Source organism: Leptidea sinapis, chromosome 2, assembly GCF_905404315.1.
Source record: "Leptidea sinapis chromosome 2, ilLepSina1.1, whole genome shotgun sequence".
In the NCBI taxonomy this organism is placed as follows: Eukaryota; Metazoa; Arthropoda; class Insecta; order Lepidoptera; family Pieridae; genus Leptidea; species Leptidea sinapis.
Window position 1 is genome coordinate 1,926,413 of NC_066266.1, and position 21,314 is coordinate 1,947,726.

Genomic DNA, 21,314 nt, shown 5'->3' on the forward strand with positions numbered 1-21,314 from the left:
AATTCTATAATTTTATGGATTCGCTTATAGAACACACAGAATGTATTAAAAAAAATTCAATGTTAAATTATATTTATTTACGATTTTTAATGTAAATACAATATTAATTTTATACAATATGACAGTAATTATCAATATTATCACAAATATTATCACTTCATTAGCGATAGTGACAATAGATAAAGGAAAATGAAAGACCTAAGTAGTTTTTTGGCATTTTATTCAATTTAAAATAAACATAGTTTTTAATTTCTGTTAAAAAATAAATGCTTAATTACTAAATACTATACAATAAATGGTTAACTACTAAATACTATTTTTTATATTAATTCTATGAAATGGGCAGGGCGTATCAATTACCATTAAATGAACGTCCTACTCGTCTCTTCTCTTATTGCCATAAAATAAAATTTAAGATACTGTTTTTGAAGTCAGTTGAAACGAAATCAAATATTAAATTTTGGACTTACATCTTTATTCATTGAGGCCGCTACTTGATAATCAGATGATAAGAAATTAGGTATCGTCGCAAATAATTTAGTTGAAATCAATTATATCTGTGAACTGAAGTGTTACTTGATAACATGTGTAAGTGTATATTATACGTATTAATTAGATTCTACTAATTGAGGTCATAAATTGCTTTATAAATAAATATTTTTATACCACACCTTTCCCGAAAGTGCACGATATTCTCAAATTCAGCGAGTATATACACGGCATCACACGACTATGCAACATGGCCGGAAATTACCTTTAATATTGTAGTTGTAACAATCACTGAAAAGATAAGACTTTCATTTAATTTATAAAACAATTTAAACTACATTCACAGTTTTTAAAAGAATTGCCTGATTCAACCGAGAATCAAAGCCGCTCCATGTGTTTTTTTTTTGTTTTTGTTTTTTTTTTTTAATGAAAATAAGGGACAAGACGAGCAGGACGTTCAGCTGATGGTAATTGATACACCCTACCCATTACAATGCAGTGCTTCTCAGGATTCTTGAAAAATGCAAAATTTCTGAGCGGCACTACAATTGCGCTCATCACCTTGAGACATTATATCTTAAGTCTCATTTGCCCAGTAATTTCACTGGCTACGGCGCCCTTCAGACCGAAACACAGTAATGTTTACACATTACTGCTTCACGGCAGAAATACGCGCCGTTGTGGTACAAATAATCTAGCCGTTTCCTGAGCAAAGGAGCCTCCCACTGATAAAAAATACCCTGTCGCTTTATCATACCGATCGAAAGCCATCATCATAAGGCTTATTTTTGCAACATAACATAAGCATCAGAAATAAAAGTAAGAATATGAATTCTAATATTTGATGTAAAGTTTGGTCACATTTGGTCACAAGCTGACATTGTCGTAAGGAAATACAAGTGACATTATCGTGCTCGATTCCCGCTTCAATCAAGCAATTATATAAAAATCTATGAATGCATTTTAAATTGTGTTTTAAATTAAAATGAAGTCTTCTTTAAGAAAAATATTACATCTACAATATTTAAGGTAATTTTCCCTTTCATGTGGCATAGCCGTGGGACACCTGTATTTTAACTACGTAGTACATGGCGCACTTTAGGGCCGATTATCATATAATAATAATCATAGACTGCGAACGGGTCCCACCTGATGTTAAGTGATCACCGCTGCCCACATCTAATATCTCAAGGAGACAAGCGTTATTGTAGTGCAGCTCAGAATTTATACTCGTACAGCGATCAGTCGGCAAAGTACGAAGTGGAACTCAATAGTTTTGTCTCTCCAAGATTGCTTAGCGGCCGTGTGTGCGTGGACTTGGTATTCTATTATTGTATTGTGCCTCAGTCTGTTCACAGCACTGGTCACGTGATTTGCCAATGTTATTTGGGGCCGTCAGTGACACGAATGCGTAGTCTTGCCAGGACCTGCGCACTGCACTGATGTGAGCAACAGACCTTTACAATATCTGAATTTTACAACTTTCAGGGTTACTCTTTCTCATACTATCTCCATCTCTTGCGTTGTTTACTCGCGAGCCCCCTCCACCCCTAGTGACGTCGCGTGCCACAGTCCAAGAACGCTGGCTTAACGTTGATCTTAACCACTTCGATGCTTCAAATACAGACACCTTTCCTATGGTAAGTAATAATATATAGTATTTCCAGCTGAAATATGTTTTTTATCTGTCATTTATACAGCTGCGATAATATATATACATACTTTTATGAGTCTTTGAAAAAGTCTAAGCTCTACGGCTTAAAATAATATTGAATATCGTACTTTAATGTCGCTAAAAAGCACAGTTATTTTCTTGCCACAGACAACTAAATCTAGGTTAGGTATCACACACGGTTTTCACAGTAATAAAAGTATAATATAATTCGTGATGGAAAACTTTTATTTGAAGAACGAACCACGTGGAAGACCGCGAGGTGACTTGAAAGAGATAGTGGAAGCCGATCCGAGCCAAACTACTCAGGAATTACCGGCATAGTTTAACGTTACCTTGCAATCAATATTGAATCAATTAAAAAAAATGTTGAAAAATGTGTGCCTCATGATTTGACTGATCTGCAGAAAGAGACGCGTGTTGAAACCTGTATTGCCGTGTTGAATCTATAAAGAAATGTAGAAATGTTGGCTCGAGTTGTGACATGCGATGAAAAGTGGATTCTTTACGGTAACCGTTAGCATAACAGGCAATGGCCAACTAAGTGGCCCACCGCCGCAACAGCAAAAGCACCGAAAGCAAAGCTTACCAATAAAAAGGTAATCGAAACTGATCTCTGCATGGTGTTATTCACTATAGCTTTCTCCAATCTGGTCAAGCAATAACGGCAGATGTCTACAGTGCCAAACTCCAAACAATGATAGCAAAACTAGCAGTGAAACAGCCCCGACTCGCTAACGCGAGACCTCATACAGCACAAGAAACCGTAAACTCCACCACACAATTGCAAATCACCCCCATTTGTTGTGATTGTACGTATTTATAATTATAAAGAACATTTTTAGGGTTGGCATAAAAATGGAACCCTTATTGGATCACTTTGTTGTCCGTCCTTTGTATGTCAACCCTTTATCTCGGGAACGCGTAGAGGTATCTAGTTGAAATTAAAACGATATACTCAGTACTATAGTCTCTTGAAGCTGTAAAAAAGTCAATATTCTCAGTTAACTTAAAAAAAGATGCGGCCGTTTATGCCGCAAAAACATATATGTATTTCGAAACTCCCAAAGGAATCAAAATTTATTAGGTATTTTCCGCTGAACTAGAACTATAAAATTTGACAAGTAATATTTTAAAATACAAACACTGATACTGCATTCAAATTGATTCTGCTCTTTGTGAGATTAGCATGCACACACCAACAGAAAGATACAAATTTAAAATCTATTTTTTATTCGCCATTTTAGATTCGTTTCTTTATTGGCACGGGTTGTATTATGAACAATTTAATTTTCAGCGATACTATTACAACGACGAGTTTGTCCAAGTCAATAACAGCAATATAGTAATATTCGTCGGTGGTGAGTGGGCCATCCATCCTGGCTGGGTGTCTGCTGGTTTGGCTTACGAGCTGGGCAACAGAACCAGCAGTGCTGTGATTTACACAGAACATCGGTACTACGGTCAAACACGTCCCAGCAGGTAAGCTGTATATTACCAGTGGTAGGCTCCTTTGCACAGGAAGCCGGCTAGATTATGGGTACCACAACGGCGCCTATTTCTGCCGTGAAGCAGTAATGTGTAAACATTACTGTTTTCTGTCTGAAAGGCGCTGTATCTAGTGAGATTACTGGGCAAATGAGACTTAACATCTTATGTCTTAAGGTGACGAGCGCAATTGTAGTGTCGCTCAGAATATTTGAGTTTTTCTAGAATCCTGAGCGGCACTGAATTATAATGGGTAGGGCATATCAATTACCAGGCCATCCTGCTCGTCTCGTCCCTTAATTTCATAAAACAAGCAAAAGCGACTTTCCACCCGCATCGTACAAATGTCAGGTTTCCTATAACCGCTTGTTTCGCGAGAAACGCCTTTTTTATGGAAAAGGAGAAAAAATTAGCGTAAGGGTCATCTGATGTTAAGTGATCACCGCTGCCACAGTACAAGTAATAGACCAATAGCATAACTCAGCGGCCTCCTTGAAATTTATACTTACGTCTGGGCGAAGCGCTAGGGTTGGTACATACATAAAGATTGACGAAGCGAAAGGCGCTTTAATTTAACTCGGACAGCAACCAGTCTCGGCGGTATACGGCGTAGCACTCAATAGTTTTGTCTTCCCAAGATTGCCTAGCGGCTGTGTAAATCATATGTATGTGTGCGTGCGTCGATTCGGACGCTCTAGTATGAAGTTAAAGTATTGTTCTATTACTGTCTTGTGGTGGTGTTGCATGTTCGTTAATATAAATATTCCGGTATTATGTTAATAATGTTATAAAAATAATACTATATTTATAAAAACATAGTAAACAATGGTGTTAAAATGTTATAATTATGAACTTATATGTTTTGCTAGCACTACTACTAGCTTGCAAATATTTAACTTAATACAATTAATATAAGAATTTCTTATCCATAAATTCCTTAACACTATTAAAATTGTAAGCATTTAGCCAACTATACAAATATACTCTCTAATCTTTCTAACGGCATATGGTGCAGAGCTGAGTCTACCTGCTAGTTGGGCAAAATGTGGACCCCACAGAAGCTTTTAGAATCTAACGTGATACACAAGAAGACCGTAGTGTCCACAAGTTCCAATCTCTGGTCCAATAAGTAGGTTGCTTTGAACCTTCGCTGTGTTTGGTGTAATTCACCGTAAACACTTTGTTTGTTTACTGTTTAAGTTTAGATTATTCGTCTCATACCAACGCACTATCTTTGAGAGTGCATTGTTTACCTCGTCATCAATATCTTCACGTCGCTTCATTTTAAAAATTATTGAGGTATCATCAGCAAACAATACAATCTCATGGCTATCATCTACCACAAACGGTAGAACGTTAATATATAAGTGAAAAAAGAAAAGGTATACACTTACAATAATAAATTGCTCTAATTCTGTACAAGCTATCTGAATTAGTTATTCTATAGAAGATTAACAATATCTCTTCTATATTTACATTTTAATCCGTTATTAATAATAATTAAACCTCCATTTATTGCCCTACTTCTACGAAACGAACTGACTTCTTTATGTTCTTTAAAACTAAACTGGAGCTGATGACTTTTACGCCAATGTTCTGTAATAACATAATATATATATATTTCAGCAGCTCAAAAACAGTTCAATTTGTAATTCCTTACTTGAGATACCTTGTATGTTCTGGTGAACAATATTTATGAGCTTTATATTATGATTATCTCTAGCAGTAACAGTTACATTTGGTGAATGTTGCCTATTTTGTATGATATTGCAAGAATTGCCTTCACTTGTCGAATAACATAATTTGAATTACATTACAATAACAGTACTAATACATTCCCCAATAGAGGCTTGTTTGTCAGTTATTTTACAATTTAGCCCAATAGAGGTATGTTTATTAAATTTCACTACAGAGGAAGTAGTGCGTTGACTAAAATTGCTTCTAACATTGCCAGCTGTCGCTTAAATCTAAGTGGTAGGTATAGGCTACCATTACTTAATTTCAGCTTATAATTAATGAATTTATTCGTATCGTAAATGATCTAAGATGAGTACGTATGCCTGGGAAATATGTTAACTGTCAATTTAATCGCATGAACAAAATTATTGGTAAATATACGACACAATAAGATCCCTAAATTACTTACATTTAAACCACATATCATTGCCTCTCGCCTTTTCCATGCATGGACGATCTTATAAATCCTAAAGCATACTAGGGCACGGCAACAATGGAAGGTGAATTGTTATAAATTATGTCAAAGGTCACTCAACAATAATTGTGATCTCATACAAATAACAATATAGTGTGTCTGACTCGGAGCAAAAATATAAAGCCTAGAGAATGCGCATTTCATTAAACATATTTTATGCAGTGGCACTCTTTCATCAAATGCACATTGCACATGGGAGTAAGGGAGAACGAGATGACATGTGGCAATCGACTGCGAACATATGCGTTATATAATCTTAATATATATAAATTACGTGACACGTTGTTTGTCCGCGATGGACTCCTAAACTAATGAACGGATTTTAATGGGGATTACTTCATGGAGTGCAGTTTAGTCCAACTTAAGAGATAGGATAGTTTTTATTTCGATTTGGGACCCATAATTATTTTTATTTCCAATATTTGTTTTGATAATATGGTCATATTTTCAATGAGATAATTTATTGACGCATGGTTTGACAGTTCTGCTATGAAACAATTTCATTATAGTTAACAACAAGGAGCCATGACGTTCTATACATAATATAGAACGTCATTGACAGGGAGCATATTCTAGTAAATAATTCTAGATGTAATGAAATATTATTGAAAATTCATAAAAAAAAACAGTATTTTACTCGTATTTATTATTTACAGTACAACATCTGTCGAGTCAGCTAGTGAACTATAAAATATTTCAATGTCAGAATAAAAAATTATGAACAATGCGATATTTTATTTGTTTAGATTTGAAAACGCGACGTCTCAAGTCAATGTACTAATATACAATTACTGGGATTGAGCATGTTATCAAATACTGTAAAGTAGGTTCTGTAGATGGAGCCATAACCTGATAGTTGAATAAGACGTACCAAGATTTACGAACTATGCGTCTCTCGAACCGTTGGCTGAGTTGTTAAAAGCGCTCGGACGGAACCCGAGGGTTTGGGTCCCGCATTCCTCATAAATTTTGGTTACAGATTAATTGATTTGTAAAATAAATTCCAGAAGGTATATCATTTTAAAAATAACAAATTGTTCATGAGCATTGTTGATACGATGTCAATGTTTGCGTAAAATAATTACAATTCAGTCATTTATTTATTTAAGATGTGTGATAACTGACTCATATGTGAATCGTCAAGTTATTAACCTCCTATATTACGTTGCATTCAATTCAAGATATATTTATTTTATCTCACAATCACATGATATACTGTGTCGAATAATAATAATAATTAATAATTAAAAGGTTTATTTGGTTCAGAATGCAACAGAAATACTGAAGCGTCATGACTGACAAGAGTAGGTAAAAGAAAGGAGGAATTTACAAAAAATATGAGAAAATATTATTATATTATCATAACTATAATAATAAAACGTACAATAAATAACTAGACTCACTTATTAAAAGGTCATCAAAAAATATCCGACCGGCGTTGTATTTACGTACTTATGCAGATAACATTAAAACATTCATTCAAATTAACAAATTATTTCGTAGCAGTAATGTTCAAAGTCTATTGTATATGCTCATTAGAAGAAGTAACATTTAAGTTTTAGTACCTAGTAATTACTACTGTGTAATTATTTAGTAAAGTGATTAAAAGCTTCAAGCTAGTTATACAATTTTGTTAAATTAATGGGACACTTGCCTGAAATACAACACTCCATCCATTTTAAGTTAGGATATGCTGTTATTTGGATAGTTCTTTACTTACTTCTTTACTGAACACTTTGTCATTGCGTGGCGTTGTAATCCAAGCGCGGTCAAAACATAACCGAATGAATGTCTGCCTAATAGACGCATAGGCAGAGTTTTGCATCAGACAATTTTTGAGCGTGATTGTGAGTGTAGTTGTACTCTACTGTACATTAATGCGTATAAATATTTTATTTTAAAATTAACAATACGAAGCAGAGCTCCTGAAGACAGTATCATCTAAAATAGTATTATAAGACAGTATTGTTTCAGTACGACCAGTTTAGCTGAGCTCCGGTTTCTAAATGTGGACCAAGCTTTGGGAGATCTTGCTCAGTTTATTGAACATGTGAAGAGCGACGCTTTCGAAGATGGCAAATTCAGGTAAGGTAAAATAATGAATGATTGGACAAGAAGATCTCCCGCAAGACTTTGTCATTAATCAGATTTAATTAATTGGAATAATGAAGAGAGGGATTAACCCAATGTCAAACCACATCATCTGTTCAAATCAATAATAAATATTTATTTATATATATATATATATATATATATATATATATATATATATACGAAGTATGAAAGTACTCAACTCATTACATGTGCACCTCGAAAGGCATAGCAAGAGATAGCAAAAATTCATATTTTTTTTTCTCAAAGAATTAATTAATATTTAGTAAGCATAGTCACTTTTATTATAAAAGTAACTATGTCATTTGAGTCGTGCAGTAGCAGTGCAGTGCTAGTTGACGTATTCCACTAATCTTCACTGCACTGCTACTGCACTGCAATTTCACTGCTACTGCACGATTCCTGCAACAAAATTGCTACAAGTAATGTAATCCTATTATTATTTCCTCGCCGGCGGCATACTATGCAAAGAAGCCTTCGTACTGGTGTTTGAGAAGGTTTTGTTTTTATGGAACAGGAGGACAAAGCTGCATACGGTGATGATATGTGATTACCACAGCCCGTACTCGTAACACCAGAGGAATAACAAGAGCGTTCCCAACCTTAAAAAGCTCCGATGCTTTTTTTAATAAAAATAAAGAACAGATGTCTGATTTCTATACAAAATCTATATCTAGACTCATAATTCCCTTCTGTAGAACAGCATCTTTTAGTGGAAATTGTTACAGAATGTTTCTGAAAATATATAATAAATTGCGCAATGAATTGAAAGATTTACCTTTCAAGATTTTTAAAAGAAGACTGCAACAATGGTGAATAAATGCTTCTATAGTTTTAAAGAATTTTTCAATTAAAAAATGAATTATTAATAATATCATCTTAACTACAATGTTTCTTGCAAATAAAATTTCATTTCATATAAAGAAATTTGATTTAGAAACGCATCGGTGGGTCTCGTAGGCTGTTCCTACGCTGGAAGCATGGCTACCTGGATGAGACTGGCCTACCCGCATCTGGTGGATGTCGCCTTCTCCGACAGCGGACCCTTGTACGCACAAGAAGACTTCCCAGGTATAACGTAACAGTAATAACATCTATAGAGAGAACTCTAGACGTTGCTCGGACCTTGCTCAAACTTAGCTGAGTGTCAGACTCAAAATCTTAGTTTTTTAATCTTAGTTTTATTTGTTGTAGTAGTTGCGTAGTATAACTTTGTAAAAATAATACCACAAGAAATAAGAAACTGACACTGGGGTCACATATCATCAGTAAATATTTTGTATTTTATTAATTTCAATGTAAAATAACACGAAGCGTATGTTACAAAATTTGAAACATGCCATTGAGTGTCAAGATTCCAGGCACACAAGCTCATAGTTGTGGTAATAAAAAAAGCTATTGTTCTAAGGTAGTGCGGTATCTAGTTGGAGCGCAGCGGAGACCAATCCTTAATCTAAGAACATAACATCATGAATTTTAGTAACAGAACTTGTATTTGATAAGATTTTTATTTAAACAATTATTTAATATGATATCTGAAGTGCGGTGATTTTGATAAAGTTGTTTTTTTTATGCTATTGTTCAATAAAAATGTATGTGTTGTATTTTCAGAATACCTCGAAGTCATAACTGAATCGCTTGTCAGGCAAGGTAGTCAAGCGTGTGTCGACACAATATCATTAAGTATTAGCACTATGGTGGAACTACTGAAATCGGATGCCGGGGCGAGAGAAGTATCTAGTTTGTTCAAGTAAGAAATTTTGAAACATAAAAGATAATTTGTCCCATAATGAAGTGGATTCCCATGGGAAGACGGATTAACTCCTTTTGATTTGACGGATTTTGAATATTTTTCAATTGTCTAATTGGTGGCGATAAATTGTTCCAACACTTAGTAGCACTGTATCGAAAACTACCCCTGAACGCTGTTGAGTGATGCCGGGGCACTGATGCACGGATTTTTAATTTTACTTGCACTGCGCCCATTCAAGTTTATTAAATATAATTATTTACAATACCCAAAATTAACGTTGCTAAGTGCGGTCGCCTCCGACTTTCCATATTAAGTAAATTGGCCTCTTTAAAATATGAGGACAAACGATATCACCGTTGCCACTTATCTATACCAAAACTAAAAATATAATAGAATTGTTTTTAAATTTATACTGCCCAATGCTTTCCCAGGGCATAAAAAGAATAGGAAAGTCTCAAGCCCAAGAGTGAAGATAAGAGGTGACTAAGGGGCTCCTTTCTACAGGATGCCAGCTAGGTTATGGGTACCAACAATTGCGCCTATTTCTGCCGTGAAGAAATAATGTGTAAGCATTATTGTGTTTCAATCTGAAGCATGCCATAGCTAGTGAAATTACTGTGCTGATGAGAATTACCATCGTATGTCTAAAAGTGACGAGCCCAATTATTGTAGTGCCGCTCAGAATTTTTGGGTTTTTCAAGAATCCTGAGTGGCACTGCATTGAAATGGGCCGGGCGTATCAATTACCATCAGCAGAACGTCCTGCTCGTCTCGTTCCTTCTTGTCATAAAATAAATATAAGTATGATAATGCTGAAAACATAAGGTTGGTACGAAGAAGTTTCGTCGGCCGCATAAGAGCCGTTATACCTAGATTCTACTGTAATATTGTGTCTTGAATGATATGATTGAAATATAGCACCTGTACCGAGATCCGACCAAACGTCAGTCTGGATATCAGCACGTTCTTCTGGTACGGCATCACAGAGACCTTCGCAGAGCTGGTGCAATATGCTGACCCTGGAGATATTACTGCCGCTTGTCAGACCATCACAAACTCTGCTATTTGTAAGTACTAGCGGTGTAAAAAATAAACTAGGTATAAAGATATAACTGGTAATAAACCAAGTATATGCAAAATGTTTCAGATATACATTTTGATTATGATTGGTTTATTCGGACGTATATCGTTTCCCGCGTTTATTTACAAGGCTGCTTGACATTCGAAAACTTTCATAATTGTATTGTCAGCAACGAATATGCAAAATTTGATTACATTTTGCATACTTTGGGTTTACTCTTACCTATAACTTTATACCAAGTTTATTTGTAAGGTCATAGTACCTTAAGTTAGTAGAGTTAAAACCTTTTGAATAGTTTTATTACTACGCAAAGGATTATCTAAATGATTATGAAGATTGGGAATTAATGAGCCATAAGGTTTTGACCTTTCAATTAACTAGTATAGACATGATTTCGGTGAGATAGCAGTAGGCAGTATAGACTGAAATTATTGATAAGACATATATTTTTCTTATTGAAGTCTCAGAAATTAATATAAAAGAATTCGGCACTCGTATTGTTTTCATGGGATTTGTAGTCACTGCTTAATATCAATATATTTTTCTTAACCGATTTGATGTCGGTGTGTCCCTTAGAGTAAGTCGTGTCTTTTTAAACTGACCACATTTTATAGTACAAAAAGTTTAGATCTGGTTAGTAAAGACAGAAATTTTAATTTTTTATAACACAGTATGTGTGTTTCTACTGAAAAGCGAAAACACTTCCACTACTTGGAGCTATATATTGCCAAACAGAATTACATAAGAATACATTACATCTATCTTTTTTTTAATAAGCTGATGTTTTTAATAAAATATATGGCGATCGTTATTATCTATTAGATTCTTACCTTTGTCATTACAGAATAACATGGTAGGAACAAGTAATCTTAAACTAGGAGTAACTTTTCACTGCGTTTATTTATAAGACAGCGAGTGTTTAAGTGTTATTTCACGTCCGCTCTTACGATTAACACTAAATCACTCAATAGTGGTCATTAAGTCACTTGTAAAGTGACATTTTTATCGCACCTAAGGCACTTTTAGTACCTTTTGTGAAATATGCCATTTTAATTACTCCACAGTAAGGAGACGAGTGTCATACTAGCACACTAATACCCAACCAAACAAAACCAAATAATATGTTACTTTGTTATTACTTCGCTCTGTTTTAGATATAAACGTGAATTCATGTTTATTTATTTATTTACTTTATTGGAGACAAAAACAGAAACAAAAGATTAAATACACAATCAATTTATAACTAACTAAAATAATAACAATTGTTCCCTTGGAACGTCTGTCTCACTGAGAACATAGATGTTAAAGATAAAAGCGACATCTGCTTAGGTGAAACCGTGCACGTACAATTTACAATAAAAGTTAATCGCAGTAAAGGTAAGTAAAACTTGGTAAACGTAGGCTATATAATTGTAAAACTAGAATATAGAAAACAAAAATAATAAGATTTAAGTTTGATTTGAACTGAATATTTTTTTAGGATTAGTTGTAGGTAACAAATGTAGACAATGTTGTCATTAGACCCCTGCGACGCGGTGTCATTCATGTATAGCAATGTTTTGAAAGAAAATAATTTTTTATTATTATTTCAGCCACAGTCCCGATGGAGCGTCTGGCTGCCTGGGTTACTAACAGAACGTGGACCCAACCGTGCATTGAGCCTCGTTACGAGGAAGTCGTTCGGAAACACACCAATTTAAGCTACGACGCACCTGATGCAACAAGTAATAGACTAACTTCACAAATAAAATTTTAAGAACAAAATTTTATGAACGATGTGGGATTCGAACCCACGACTTCCGGCGTTCCGTGCCGGTGCTCTAAGCCACTGAGCTAACGGTTAGCTCTAGTATTAATCCTAGAAGTGAGGGTTATCACTTTAAAGACATAACAAATTGTATAGATTAACTTACCATTCCGATAACAAAGCTTACCATAAACTAGCCTGTCTTTCTTGTGGTTCGTTGTTACTAGCCTATGATTTTCTAAATATGTATATAGATATAGTATGGAAAAATCTATAAATATATGATGAGGCAAATCCGGTCAAACGGTCAGGATCTTCGTGGTTGTCCACAATGGGCATTTAACACAACAGTTTCACTTCACAAATCTTTAACTTTACTTCACAGCTACGAGTACCATAGATTACGTAATAAGAACGTGGAACGGGCATGTGCGTGCGTCACAACCGACTTCCTCGATATTTCTTTCCTGATTGCCTACATGGTGCTCGCTTGGCACCCGCTCTCGTCAGCACTTGCACCGCACACCGTATACACCCGAGCTAAGACGAATACATCATCATCTTCATACTCGATTCTTGGCTCGACATTCTTCACTACGACACTAGTTAGCTCATAATAGCAAAATCTCTCTGAAAAACTACTATTACTATTTTCAGTGCGCCTGTGGACATATCAAACCTGCGTGGAGTACGGCTGGTATCAGACTACCAGTAGTACCCGACAGCCATTCCTCTCAACAGTGCCCCTGGAGTACTTCCATCAGATGTGCAAAGACTTTTTCTCGAACGAGTAAGTAGTGGGGCCATAAATAGTTTTACAACTTACAACTCTTACGGTCTTACAAATGACCTTGGTATAAAGTTATACCTATGAATATAACAAGAATATTCAATATATTTACAAATAGATATTTTGCTTATGACTGGTTTATTCGGACGTATAACTATATATTTCTTGCGTTTATTTGCAAGGCTGCTTGACATGCGGAAAACTTCAGAATTGTCATTGTATTGACAGCGGTGCCAGCGATAAAGTCAACATTTTGCATATTCTTGGTTTATTCTCAGGTATAAAATTATACTACATTTATTTGTGAGCCCCTCAGTATTTTTAATTTATCAGTTTTTCAATTTGGAGCTACATTATATCCGAATAAACATTAACATAATAGTAAAAATAGAGAGTAACCTATAATTCTCGAAAATTTTGCCTCGTTGCCAAATCTATTATAAATAAAAATAATAATTAAGTAAATAGTTTTCCATTAATCCTGCCATTTTATATTTTCTTTTGAAAATTAATATTTAAAATTCAAAATGAATGAGAACTGGTGTAAATAAAATTGTAAGAGCATGAGGACTTATTAAGGGTATAGTTAGTTTGAAATCACCAAAAAAAAATGGTCGAGTATGTGAAGAAAGTATACAGTCGTTTTTTTGTATTGTACACACATAGGTATAATAGAATCCTGCCTAAAATTATGGACACACTAGTCACTAACACGGTGGCGGAAGGTGAGCAGCGCGGGGCTAGGCAAAAAAATTGTAAATTGAGTGAAATCAAATCAAATCAAATCAAAATCACTTTATTCATGTAGGGCAAGGATGCCACACTTATTACATAGAATTGAAATATTTTTCATTACAGCACCAACGTCGAATTGCTTCGTTCAGGAATCAAACGCACGAACCTATTGTTCGGCGGCATGCGTCTACCAGACCACGTGCTATCAGTTGCTGGCGGGATTGACCCCTGGTCGCCCATGGGGCCAAATATCACTCATTCTACCCCTCTTGCCCCTGTTTACTTCATACCTGATGCATCACACTGTATGGCTGTTGGGTAAGATAAACTTTCAATATAATCAGGTCTGTAATTTTTATTGATGCTTGCATCAATCACGAAACGTGAACCCTCAAAATAGCTGACCGTGCACGCATTGATGCATTTGAAATGTGGTGTTGGAGAAAAATGCTTCACATACCCTGGACTGCGCACTGCACAAATCTTTGTGTTTTGCATGAAGTGGGGATCACCGCGCGTCTATCGACCATCTGCCTCCTTAGGATCTATGACATTATCGGTTATAGCGCCAGAAAGAAAAGCGACAACCTGGAAAAACTTCTAGTAACAGAGAAAATATTTACAAGGCAAGACTACTAACAAAATGGCGTTTGCAACACGAGAATAAAAGCGTTAAAAATACGCTATTGTTCCGTTGTGTACTGTTAAAATCGAATAATCAAACCAAAGATCAGTGTCACCAATGAGTACAATTAATTAGTTTACTTAAAAAATATAAATTGTTAAACGTATATTATTGTGTACAATGCTAAGAAATCGTGAGTTACTGCTTCTGGGCATTGACAGAATATAATTACCATAGAACTTAGTCATATAGTATACAGTTCTATATTATAACCGCTTTTGGCGGGAATTGATGTGATTGTTTAATTTTGATCGCATCATGGACGCCACGCTCATATGCTCCGCTTTCGTAGTGGTTATTTTGCGACAAATTTTACTTTGATTTTCATAATTGAAAAATAATAATTCCTTAAGAAGACATAATTAAATTTTGTATGTATCGGTAAGATTTTGTTGTTCTTTAACTACTGCGGAGATTATTTCTTTTATTATCCTAATTAGAATGCTTTGTATTTTATCTAGGTAGGTCTTTAATGTTCTGCCATAGCTAGTAATACCATAACTTATAATGGAAGCAGCTAGTGAGTTATATAACAATAATAAAAGCTAAACATACTCTGAGCTTGTAACATACACTATTTATATGACAGAGCCAGTTAAATCAACAATCGATAACTAAACCTAAGTACGTATGATTTTCAACAGTTTCAATAGAGGGGACAGCTACATATTTGTAGCTTTTGATGAGGACACATATGGCAATGCGTCTTAAGCTTCTTGTTTATGCCATAATTCGTTTTAAGATATTATGGTGATCGAATATGTATCTCGGAGATTTATTTGGATTTAAAATCGGGCGTCACGGTGTTGGTATTCTCCATGTTGTTTTAAGTCGATCAGTGCGCACAACCGGCGCGGGCGCTAGTTTGAAGACGAATGCGACTTCTAAATGAGCGCTCTACTGATAGACAATAATAACTAACTTCAATCACGTCACCGACAGTGACGTACACAGTGACAACTTCAAACACACTTTGAAAGATGACGTTCATCATCAGTTCAGCCCAATACACAGAGTAGAATATAATCATACAGGCCATATTACTTTTATATTCTAATTCTCCGACATGTATCACTAACGTTTTATCGGCATTGAGGACAAGCTTATTGTCGTGCCACCATTTGCTAAGGCGGTAAAAATAAAACTGAAGGTTCTCAAGTGCTCATTGAATGTTTCTATCAGCGAATACTATTATAATATGTTTAGCGCAATAAAGAATTTTCATTTCAGATCAACAGCACCTCGTGATGTCGAATTACTTCGTGAAGCTCAGCAAAGTATCCTAGATAACATGACGCTCAAGATGACGGGTCAACCAGAAGTTTCATCAGCATTTACATTCATGATAACACCAATTTTATTGTTAGCGAATAGTCTTATTATTTTTGTTTAAATTAAATATTATTTAAAACATTGTGGTTTGATAAATCAATCTAACTAGTTTCGTAAAGGAAATTGATTTTTGACATTAACATAACGTCGCTTTAATAGTCAATAACGTTCTATATAACGTTCTACATATAAGCACACATCATTAGCAGTCTGTTAGCGGAACGGCAAAAGTGTACTTAATGCGCTATAGTCCTAAAAACTACCATTTCTGAAAATCTATCGTCCGGAAACTGAAGGGCCATTCGGCGTCTTACATCCATCAATTTGTGGGTATTATCTGAGATTTTTCCGGTTCTTTTTGAACGGCTGGCCTTGAAGAACTTAGACCCAGCCCTTTGAACAGCTGCCACGAACCTGATATTATACTCGTCCACGTCTACGCAGTCCCCGAGGCATTCGAAGCGGATTTGCAATTCGAGTTGAAAGTTTTCAGGGTTATGAACCTGGATGGGTGTGGGTCAGAGCGTAGACTTCACCAGTCGAGACCGCTCCAGTTTTGAATTGATATTCTATGTGCCTCTTACTATGCGGTGATCACTCCCAGTTTTCACTGGGTTGATCACGGAGACATCATTGAATATATGTCTTTTGGTCGACGGAATGAAGTCGATCTCATTTTTGGTGGCACCATCGGGGCTGATCCAAGTCCATTTGCGTTGTTCTGGCTTCATGAAGAAGGAGTTCATCATAATATAGGGATCCTCCTTCTATATGAAGTCAGCCAGCAGCTGGCCTCGGGCGTTCCGATTTCCATAACCAAATTGCCCTACTCTCAACTCATCGCCGCTACATTTGCCCAGTTTTGCATTGAAGTCTCCCATGATAACGTTGAAGTGGGTCTGCGGAGTGTGAATGGCTGTTGAGATGTCCTCATACATCCTCCCTCCATCTCGTCGTCTGAGTGTGTCGAAGTTGGAGCGTAAACCTGAATGACCTTCAACGAAAACCGTTCAGTAATGCTGAGTATTAGATACGCTACCCTAGTCGACACGCTCTCCACCTCAGTTACGTTGTTGACGAGAGACTTGTGAACAAGGAACCCGACACCACCCTGGGACAGTTGGTCGCCCTCCCGGAAGTAGAGCATGTGTCCGGAATTTAGGATTATCGAGTCCTCACCCTGTTTTCAGACCTCAGATAACCCCACGACATCCCATCGTAATCTGCTCACAGCTTCCTCCAGTACCGCCAACTTCTCGTCGGTCCGCAGTGTCTTGACATTGTATGTTGCCAGGGCCAATGGACTTCGTTTGTGGTAGCGCTGCCACACCCGGGGATACTTAGCACCCCCTGCCCCTTCGCTTGTGGCTGCTACCGTGGCCACCACGAGCGGGGCCGCCGGGGATTGGGGGCCGGGGCCTTATTGTGTCGGTTTTAGCCATAATCGCCACGCTTGGCAGGCGGATTGCCGATCGCAGTAAATGGTGTGCTCTTAACAGAAGATGCTGCTGCCCATCCTCTTCTCTGTTCTTATGACACCCACGGGAGGAGATGGGGTGGTGCTATGCTTGGGCGACACCACACGTACTTGATCATACAATGGTGAGGAATTTAGGTATCTACTAGTGTGAGAGAATCTCGACCTTACCTATACTCTAGAATTAAGTAAATTTATATTAGTAGTTCTCTACATGGATATATTATCTCTGGAACTCGCTGCAACGTGATGCCCCCTCCCGTTCCTCTTTCCGGTTTGTAGTTTCAATACCGTTAGGCACATGCCGTGATATTTTCGTGCTTTCACTGCTTTAATTTTGAAGTTTTCATTGTTATGTTATGACCCCTGTTCTTTAATTATGTAAAACAACAGAAATATGTTCTGTGTCGCTATAATAGTACCTACTGCCAGATACGAGTAAAAACATACTTTTAAACTTAACCCAGATTCATTTATTGATATTTCATAATTATAATCAGCACTACGATTAAGCACCTTTACATCAATCTATAATATTGAAAAAATAAATCGTTTTTATTTATTAATAATTATTATTAATAATAATTAATATGATTATACAGGCACAGCCAATGAGAGGAATTTAAATGAAATATAACATTGTTTATATCAATTTATTGGAAAGAAATTGTATTTAGAATTATCAAAGTGTTAATTTTCTAAATACCTGTAACAGATTTTATCCAATCTCTCATCTCTGCATCGGCTATATTTGAATATATAACAGGGGCAGAAGCACATCTGTTTTGTACGCCGTACGATACAGCACCAATTTGTTTCCTGGTTTCAGTTAATACGAGAGGACCTCCAGAATCACCCTGAACAACACAGATTGATGTTATTTAATAAAATAAAGCAAACACAACGACGTATTTGACGTTCGTAATATAATATAATAAAAATATTATTTCTATTTTTCATTAGAAATCACGAAGAAATGATATTTCCATTCCATAAAATGTAAGAGAGTAAATGAGCAATAATGACACCCGTAAATTCATATTTAAATATTTTTATTCAATATAGGATAAAGGTAATATCACTCATTGAGAGTCAAAAACTACCCGTACCTAACTACCCTCCCATTCGAAAAAGTATGCCTGACCTGCGAAGAACGAGCGCAAGAAACTCAGCGGCTCGTAACTCTTAACTCTTATTTGCCCAAACAAATGTTTTTTAACAATTCTTATGAATTTCGTAACACTTTTTTTAATCTTTCTGGGAGTTTGTTGTAAAAGCATATATATATATATATATATATATATATATATATATATATATATATATATATATATATATATATATATATATATATATATCGCCCCACAAAAGACTTTCTAACTCGAATTAGCCCAGTAGTTGGCATTATAAGATTCCTGGTGTTGGTGACAGACTAGACCAGTGATAAAAAGTGAAAAAAAAATAGTAGGATGAAACCTATTGGAAACGGAAGAGAATATAACAAAAATGAAAGGAATATATACGGGCTATCTGAGGTCGGGTAGTAGAAAAGGGGGGTGTTTTAAGGTAAAAATCGGTTTATCTCGGTTTCCGCAAGTCCAACTGCAAGTCCTATTGAAAACAGTCAAAGGGCAAAGTTGTAGGTAATAAAAAGATCGACAACTATTTATATATTATCAGCTATTTTCAAAAAATGGTTTGTTTTCTATTTGTCAAAATCTCTAAATTCCGATAGTGTAAAAAAAATATAAATTACAATTCTAAATGTTCGGAAAGTTTAAGCCCATCAAAAGGCGTTTCATAGAGAATTAATATATGTTATTTTGTAGAAGCAATATAAGGATTTAAATTAATCAATGTTAATGAAAAGCAAAATGGATATCATAATACAAAAGTATTAATTACCCTTTTTACATATTTTATAAATTAGATTATTATAATAGATTTATAATAGATTTGATTAACTTATTTTTATTGTTTATAGTAATGAAAATCACTATTAAGCGCAAAAAAGTGACCTTTTTTGTGAACTTTTATTAAATTTTCATTAATGTACTGAGCAGTCATAATATTTATTACTTTAATCTTTTTCCTCGAGTGACTGTTTATAACCAAGCTTGATATATAGCAGGAACGGCTCTCTTATGCAGAACAAACACTATATCAATGTCAGTAGCATAACCCCACAGCTGCAATATATCGTACGTCATGATGCTGTGAAAATTACTGAAGTACACTAATATAGCGGTAACAATATTCGTGTACTCTCATCTTTCTTACAGCGTTTGCCGCAGAGCTGAGTCTATACATCATACGTTATATCGATTTTGCAGCGGCTCAAAAAAACAGTTCCATTTCTAAATCCTTACTTGAGATTCTTAGTATGTTCTGGTGAACAATATTTAGTACATTTATATTATGATAATCCCTATCAGTATTAGTTATAACATTATCAAGAATATAATATTATTATTTTGTATGAGACTTTACTGAATACTGTGACTAAATCTGAAAAATGAAATTGGAAAATAATAAATCGTATGTAATCATGTTGTATTATCGTTAGTATCTTATCTGACAGTGGTCATCAAATCAAAGCCACAAGAGATTTATTTTCCCCTAATTTATTGAAAAATTCTCAACGGTTTTTGCATGATCATCGCTTTTATGCTCGCGTTAGACAAAGCTCTTAAAATAAATTATATGGTATTTACATTCAATTTGATTAACTTTTTTTTTTCAAAACATACGGACTAGCTGATCAGACGTGATTCTGGTATTTTAAACCATTAAATATCATAGATCAGAAAAGCTACATTACACTGTTTCTATACTGTTCGATTACATTTTTTTAACCAAAAAAAGCATGAAAAGGTCAAGCAATAATTGCTGGGTCTCTTTTTGGTCCTGGGTATTTACTAAATTATTACGAAAAAAAAGAAAAATGGTAGGAGATGCGATATCAAGTTTTCCTAGCGACTGATAAATTACACTGTATGTAAATTATGTTTAAATTCTCTTTGGGCACATTATATTATTAAAATATATTGACAATGCATTGGTTTTTGGTCAGATTTAAATTTTAAATTTAATTTTTAAATTTAATTTTTCATAAATGTGTAGTATTGGTACTAGCTGTTAAACCTGTTGTTTTGTTAATTTTATATTTGTTGAATTACAATCGTAAGAACGTATGACAGTTTTCACATTTGCTGATAAATGTCAAGAAAGGTCGACCATAAACAACTCACCCGAGGAAGTTGGTAAGGCACCAATGGCGGTATATAGTTTCATCTAGCCAGCACGCGTTTCTTGTAGTCTCTGGTTGCATATTTCTATCGTTTTTTTTACGGAATTGCAGGACAAACGAGCGTACGGGTCACCTGGTGTTAAGTGATCACCGCCGCCCACATTCTCTTGCAAAACCAGAGGAATAACAAGAGCGTTACCGGCCTTTAAGGAAGGTGTACGCGCTTTTTTTGAAGGAACCCATGTCGTATCGTCCCGGAAACACCACACAAGCTCATTCCACAGCTTTGTAGTACGAGGAAGAAAACTCCTTGAAAACCACACTGTGGAGGACCGCCACACATCCAGATGGTAGGGATGATATCCTAACTTGTGGTGTCTCTTGCGAAGGTGGAATTCGGCGGGAGGAATCAGGTTAAACAGCTCTTCGGAACACTCCCCGTGATAAATGCGGTAGAAGACACACAATGAAGCGACGTCGCTACGCAACGC

At 35.5% G+C, this 21,314-nt stretch overlaps 2 protein-coding genes across 2 annotated transcripts in view; one reads left to right on the forward strand and one right to left on the reverse strand.

Annotated features, from left to right (window-relative positions):
- The first annotated feature begins 546 nt into the window (after positions 1-546).
- Positions 547-16,175, forward strand: LOC126972753 (putative serine protease K12H4.7). Its single transcript, XM_050819777.1, has 11 exons — positions 547-588; positions 1,978-2,129; positions 3,459-3,643; positions 7,836-7,946; positions 8,911-9,044; positions 9,585-9,723; positions 10,645-10,793; positions 12,400-12,531; positions 13,212-13,344; positions 14,203-14,397; positions 15,995-16,175. The coding sequence occupies exons 1-11, from the start codon at positions 585-587 to the stop codon at positions 16,155-16,157; spliced, it is 1,497 nt and encodes a 498-aa protein (XP_050675734.1). The 5' UTR covers positions 547-584; the 3' UTR covers positions 16,158-16,175.
- Positions 16,176-18,228: 2,053 nt separating this feature from the next.
- Positions 18,229-21,314, reverse strand: part of LOC126972924 (mite allergen Der p 3-like) — a 214,173-nt gene continuing 211,087 nt past the window's right edge. Inside the window, exon 6 of the mRNA XM_050820039.1 lies at positions 18,229-18,430. Coding sequence (XP_050675996.1) covers positions 18,272-18,430 — 159 coding nt within the window. The 3' untranslated portion in view covers positions 18,229-18,271. The remainder of the gene's footprint in view (positions 18,431-21,314) is intronic.

Bases quoted from the DNA above. Each gene is read 5' to 3' on its own strand.
- LOC126972753 (XM_050819777.1), top strand. The intron at 2,130-3,458 runs GTAAGTAATAAT...TTTAATTTTCAG, and splicing joins ATACAGACACCTTTCCTATG to CGATACTATTACAACGACGA. The intron at 9,724-10,644 runs GTAAGAAATTTT...ATTGAAATATAG, and splicing joins GAAGTATCTAGTTTGTTCAA to CACCTGTACCGAGATCCGAC.